The sequence below is a fragment of the Semicossyphus pulcher genome, unplaced genomic scaffold (genome assembly GCF_022749685.1).
Source record: "Semicossyphus pulcher isolate SPU_LCO1_2020_fin unplaced genomic scaffold, fSemPul1.0.p SCAF_5, whole genome shotgun sequence".
NCBI lineage: Eukaryota > Metazoa > Chordata > Actinopteri > Labriformes > Labridae > Semicossyphus > Semicossyphus pulcher.
The window spans coordinates 8,883,848-8,889,847 of NW_027211726.1; the positions used below are offsets into that span (position 1 = coordinate 8,883,848).

At 43.0% G+C, this 6,000-nt stretch overlaps 1 protein-coding gene across 1 annotated transcript in view; it reads left to right on the forward strand.

Annotated features, from left to right (window-relative positions):
* The window catches only part of med30 (mediator complex subunit 30), a 45,923-nt gene extending 39,923 nt beyond the window's left edge, over positions 1–6,000 (forward strand). Inside the window, exon 5 of the mRNA XM_069681587.1 lies at positions 5,299–6,000. Coding sequence (XP_069537688.1) covers positions 5,299–5,394 — 96 coding nt within the window. The 3' untranslated portion in view covers positions 5,395–6,000. The remainder of the gene's footprint in view (positions 1–5,298) is intronic.

Consider the following 6,000-nt stretch of genomic DNA (forward strand, 5'->3'; position numbering starts at 1 on the left):
AGACAGGACGTGTGGGGAGGAGAGAGCGGGGGATGACATGCATTAAATGATCGGCAGACCGGGAGACAAAACCTGCAATCAGTGCGGCGAGGACTGCAGCCTCTGCACACGGGGCGTCTGCTCTCCCAACCGAGCTTAACCAGCGCCCTGCTTGTGCAAATTTTAATTATATGTTGTCGAAGGTTTGACTTATGGCTGATGAATTTGAAGTGACACTCAATTCAGATTAAACGAAGCGCCCTCTTTTGGATCACAGGGCAAACTACGACGGTCTGTTGCGCCTGTAGACATTTAATTTTCAAAGTGGATTTATGGTTTAAGTTTGAATATAAAAACTTCTGAATAATTCTGGATAAGATTTCAAATATGTGGTAATTTAAAGTTAAACATCATCCCAGCAAAAAGTAAAAAAAAGTAATATGGTATGATTCCTAGCCAACGTTGGCAAACCATAAATGTCAAAGGTAAAGCTCTTATTTTCACAGTTAATGCCCACCACTGACAGTTGAAAACCTTGGAAGGTGCTTGTGTAAATTAATGTGTATTTTCCATCAGTCCATTGAAAGGAAAGAAACCATCAAGGAAACATGGAAGATTGGATGCTTCTTTCTCTTTTGTGTTTCTGTAAAGTGAATATTTGTTGTTTTGGGTTGTTGGTACAAAAAAATCTGTTGTTTTGGAAACTTTTTACAATTTACGAATATTTTATAGACTAAACAATTATTGGTAAAAATTACATTTTGACGCATATCAGCGTCGGCCATTTTTTTTTTTTTTTTAATCCAACGGCCGATAAGAGATCAATTTAAAACTGGGTTATTTTGGCTCTGATGCATATGCTTAAAGGCATTTAAACAAAGTTAAGTGTTGGAGTTTGTATTATTCAAAATTTTGACGCCAATATTTTCACTTTTACTGCAAATGAATATCGGCTTCAAATATCGGTTATCGGCCTCCTTGACTGCTAATAATCGGTATCGGCCCTGAAAAACCATATCGGTCTATCTCTAGTAAAAATAATGGCTAGATGTATCGATGATGACCTTGGCCATTATGGGGCGGCTGTGGCTCAGTGGTAGAGTCGGTCGTCTCTCAATTGGAAGGTTGGGGGTTCGATCCCTGACTGCTGCAGTCTACATGTTGAAGTGTCCTTGGGCGAGACACTGAACTCCAGTGGCATAGCCATCAGGTATGAACGGGCATAGATCCTGATTGGAGATTGGCACATGGGCCTTTGCCATCAGTGTGTGAATGAGTGTGTGAATGAGAACGACTAGAAAAGCGTATTATAAGTGCAATCCATTTACCATTCATTAGATGAAGCCTTGAAAATGTGGATCAGTCACTCTTGGTAAACACCTGTTCAGCTTAATAATCGTTGTACCAGCATTGATACTTTCTTACGTATAGATGGTGCATCAGTCCCTAACACACGCTGATGTACAGACACATAGAAATACATGGAGCCACACTAATATTTACAAAGTACACACAGACATGCACATCAGACTGTAAACACTTCCACAGCTGCACACTCTCAGACTCACACTCACTTACACAAATACTTCAGCTCACCTCTTCTCTCTTCGCCTCCTCGGCGTGCCAATCTCCATTTCTTCCCCATTTCGGGTCACCGTGCCTCTCCACTCCTCCTCTCTCTCCTCCGCCAGTCTGCCAACGTCTGGCAGCTTTTCCAGGTTATTAGAAGCAGGTAGGCAGTTTGCCAGTCTGCGGGAGGCCTTTCGGAGACGGACAACAAGGAGCCGCTTCCTTGTTTACTTTCATGAGTTGTTGACTAGCCACCCTGGCGCGGCTGATGCAGTGTCAGAGCGTGTCAGAGGAGGCCTACTGCGGATTGAGAAGGCATCAAAACATTAGTCTGCAGCCCGGCCGCTGAGTGGCAGGAAAGGAAATCAGGAAGTGCATCCGCTCCTGTCGAGGTGTGTGTGTGACTGTTCGGAGCTTCTTTTCTCTGCTTTGTTCTCTGTAGTATACCCTTTCTCCAAACACGGCATTATAGGTGTGAAGGATTAGAGCTACGCTAATTATGAGGTTATGAATGGAATTATGTCTCCCTGAGGTTGCAGAATCATTTCTGTGATAATAGCAGTCTTGTTATTCATATATCAAGATACGCCAGCGAGCCTCTTATAATGAACGAGGCCACAAAGGCTCCGCTTCCTCCATAGTCTTATTTCATCTGTGAAAAATGTCAGATTTCATGTTTCAAAGAAAGCAGGAAGATTTTTCTTCTGGAAATGTCTCAATTCAATAGTCGCAAATTCGGCCTTTGAAGCCAAATCTGCCCGTTTACGCCGGGAAACCAAGATGAAAATGATATCTGTGATTGCAGCTCCTTTTAAAAGCGTGCTCTTAAAAGAGGCCAGTGGTTGTTTTTCTTTGTTTGAAAAGTGTTTGATATCACAAAGCCTCGTGGTATCAGCTCATTAACACGGAGCGGATGACCGAGTTATTTCAACACTCGCTCGTCAGAGTAATGAGGCATATCCCATGTAACACGCGCACGTCCACATCCACGCGCGCACACGCTGAATCAAAGTGAGTCGACGAGAGGGGTGGGAGGGGGGGAAGACGGGAGAGAAAGACTGGAAGGCGTCCAAATGTTCCACTCTAGAATATCTTCAAGGACAATCAGCTAAACAGTTGATATTAAGAGAGCTGTGTGAAATCGATTGCTCAAGGTGTTATCTGCGCCGCAAAAATGGCTGGTAATTAGTCATGGCTAAAGGAGTGTTACCGAGAGAGTGAGATGGGTTTAATCTTAATAGATTTCACTGCACTGCAGATAGAGTAGCTCCACTCCCTCTCTCCCTCTCTCTCTCTCTGGCTATCTATCAGAAGAAAAGCAGCTGACTAAGGAGCTGTGATGTACTGCCGTTGCTAAATTCGCCCCGAACCTTCAAATCTACGTGTTTTTCCTGGGATACTTCTTCAAAGGCAGCGCACATTTAGCAGCTGTACCTGTTTTTATTCAGCAGCTCAGGAGCCATCGTTTGTATAGATCCTGTGCACGGAGCCACTTGAATCCACAGCAGCTGTTGACTTAGAGATCTTGGTTGCACATTCAGAGGCGATCAGCGGACAAAGCCCTCAGTGAGTGACGGGGAGATCGGGTTGTTTGCTCCTCTGTGATGTACCTGTGCACACCTGCAGCAGGACAGATGTGTTAGTTTAGAGATTAGCGTAGGCTACGGTGGATGAAGTCAAGCGAGGTAGTCAGTATTTGAGTAGAGGTCAATGGGCAGGTGGGAAAACTGTCTTTTATATGTTGGATGTTGACTTGAGGTTAAAGATGGCTTTTAAACTAATCCTAGTCCAATATAAACCCTGAGCATGCTGCTAAAAGATCAGGCAGGTGTTATTTTCTATATTTTATTCATCTCTTTGTCAACGCATCACAGCGAGAAAACAACAATACCTTAGTCCGTCCCTTTGCAATGACTCTCTTCCCCTTTTTTGTACCCAAGCCTGTTGTAGCCTTTCCAATCTGTGCCTCAAATACAGTTTCAGTTTTGGCCAAGCTAGCGTTGTTGCTGCAGGTACTTTTCAGATATATTTAGTTTGTCTTTTAGATTTAATATAGTTGAGTCCAAAATATGGGAAGAGAGAGTGGGCATAACATGAAGCAAGTGGAACCCGGGCCACTGCGTTGAGGACTTTTTGGACCCTTTGCACATGGGGCGTTCGCTTTAACCCCTGAGCTGGTGCCCCAGCCCTCTTAATCATATGTGTTAGTCAGTGCGGTTGGTAGGGTTAGGTTAATTTCGTTAACGAAAATAATGACGAAAAATTTAAGTCCACCATCTGTTTTCTTTGACGAAGCCGAGACGTTGACGAGCTAAAAATAGATCGTTGATAATAAAAACGCTGACGAGGGTTTGTTTTTGTTAACGAGACGAGACGGGACTAAAATGTTTGTGGTCGGCTGTCGGACGTTCAGAATGCATACTTTCCCCCACTGTGCGTCTAATCTGTCTTTAAAAAAAACCCCAAAGCATTCCTGTAACTGGGTGACGGGTATCATGAAGGTGGTTGTAAACTTTCTCTGTGTCACTCAGGCGTTCTGCTTCAGGCTCTGTGCATGCTCTCAGAAAAAGGGGCGTTTTACGCGTCATCTGACGCTTCTTCTGCACAAAAAGGAGCGATCACCGGCTGTGTGCTTTAGTCAGTTTAAATGAGAAGCGATGGTGAAAAGTCGTCTTTAGATGTGGCGTCTTCATCGTTCATTCACTGTATGGATGATCTGCTGAAATTCAAAGTCTTACCTGAAGCAAACGGGTAAAAACGAGACGAGGGGGTCATATTTTCTCAAGAGAGAAAACGTTTTGACTAAAAGTAATGACTTAAATGTGACTTTTTATTGACTCAAACTATAAAGAGTAAAAATGACTCAAATGTGACTAAAACTAAGGAGCCTTTTCGACTAAATCTAAAATGCGTGCCAACATTAACTCTGGTTGGTAGGTTGTTTCTATCAGATTATCCGTTAACGCTTACTCCTCATCTCCAGCAGGCTGTTGAATTGCTTGGTAGGATGTTTTGGTGCAGTGGCTCCTTTAACAGGGAGCTGTTGGGATACTGTGCAAGCTCCCTTTTACAATGTTGTTGTATCTGATCTTTAATATCATAATCCAATCATATCCATAGAGTTAATTTGTTCTGGTGAGCAGGCGTGGAGAATGAGCCATAAAAACCTTCAAACGAAGTCACAACCATTAAAGTTATCTGTGTTTTGTTTAACTGTTGTCATGGTAACTTGGAGTAACACTAAATGTGAAGAAGAAAAACAGGATCTTCCCGCATGTTTCTCACAGGACTCCTTCTGGGAAAAACCTCCCTGTTTGTTTGTTCCTGCTTGCTGCACAACAGCACCGTGATGAGGACCGAGATCACATCTGGAGTCAGTTCGTCTTAATAATGTGGTTTAGTCAATCATATTTTACAAGCACTCGCAGCGGTGGAGGAAGTGTTAGGTTGATGCTGTGCTGATAGCAGGATGCAGAAGTAGGGCAGATGGGAAAAACATGTGTGGTAGTTAGTAGAGCATAGCAGCTCAAATCTGGCTCCACTGGACTTTTTGATACCTCCGCTATGTGCAACTTTAATATCCTGTTGGCCATGAATTATTTGCTTCCTGCTCGCACTGTAATCGCTTTGTTGTTTTGTCAGTTCGACCTTTTTATCTCCTGCAAAGCTGTGGTTTTAATTTTTCAGCAGACAAAAGGGATCTTCTGACGTTTTTTTTTTCCCTCCTCTTTTGTTATTTTTTTCCTGCAGAAGCTGAAGCAGAAGAACCAGCAGCTGAAGCAGATCATGGACCAACTGCGCAACCTCATCTGGGAGATCAACTCCATGCTGGCTGTCAGGAGCTGAGCCACACACACACTCATACATCACACACACACACATTCTTTCACTGCATACGATGTAGAAAGGATGTGGCCATTAACTGGACGCGTGACAGGGTACCACGGACTGGCTGAGGCTGCACTTTACAGAAGGAATTTGGGACTTTGGCAATATCAACCCGAGTTTTAAGATGACTCAATAGAAGGAAGAAACAATGAAGAAGAGACTCCCGGTGACATCAGCATCCATATCGGAACATTTCAATCAGCGTTATGAGCGAATCAATCTGAAGAGTTGATATATATTATGTCTTATCTATTTGTAGGTACTAGCTCAGTAGAGACACTGATATTTTCTATTTAATCCTCCGTACGTCTGCTACTTCTTTCATAGTATTAGAATCATGTGACGTCCTTCATATGAAACGTTTTTATATGGCTCCGATAACCTTCAATAAGAAAGACGAACACTGTGGCGAAAATTCGTATTCTTCCGATCATTGATCAGCTGTTTTTATTTGATGTGACTGATACCCCTGATTGGACATGTAGTCATGACGATGCCTTGTAGAATCTGCTGAAATATAAATCTCGCTGTGATTTTTAAAAAGTCTTTTTTTGTGCGTCTGTG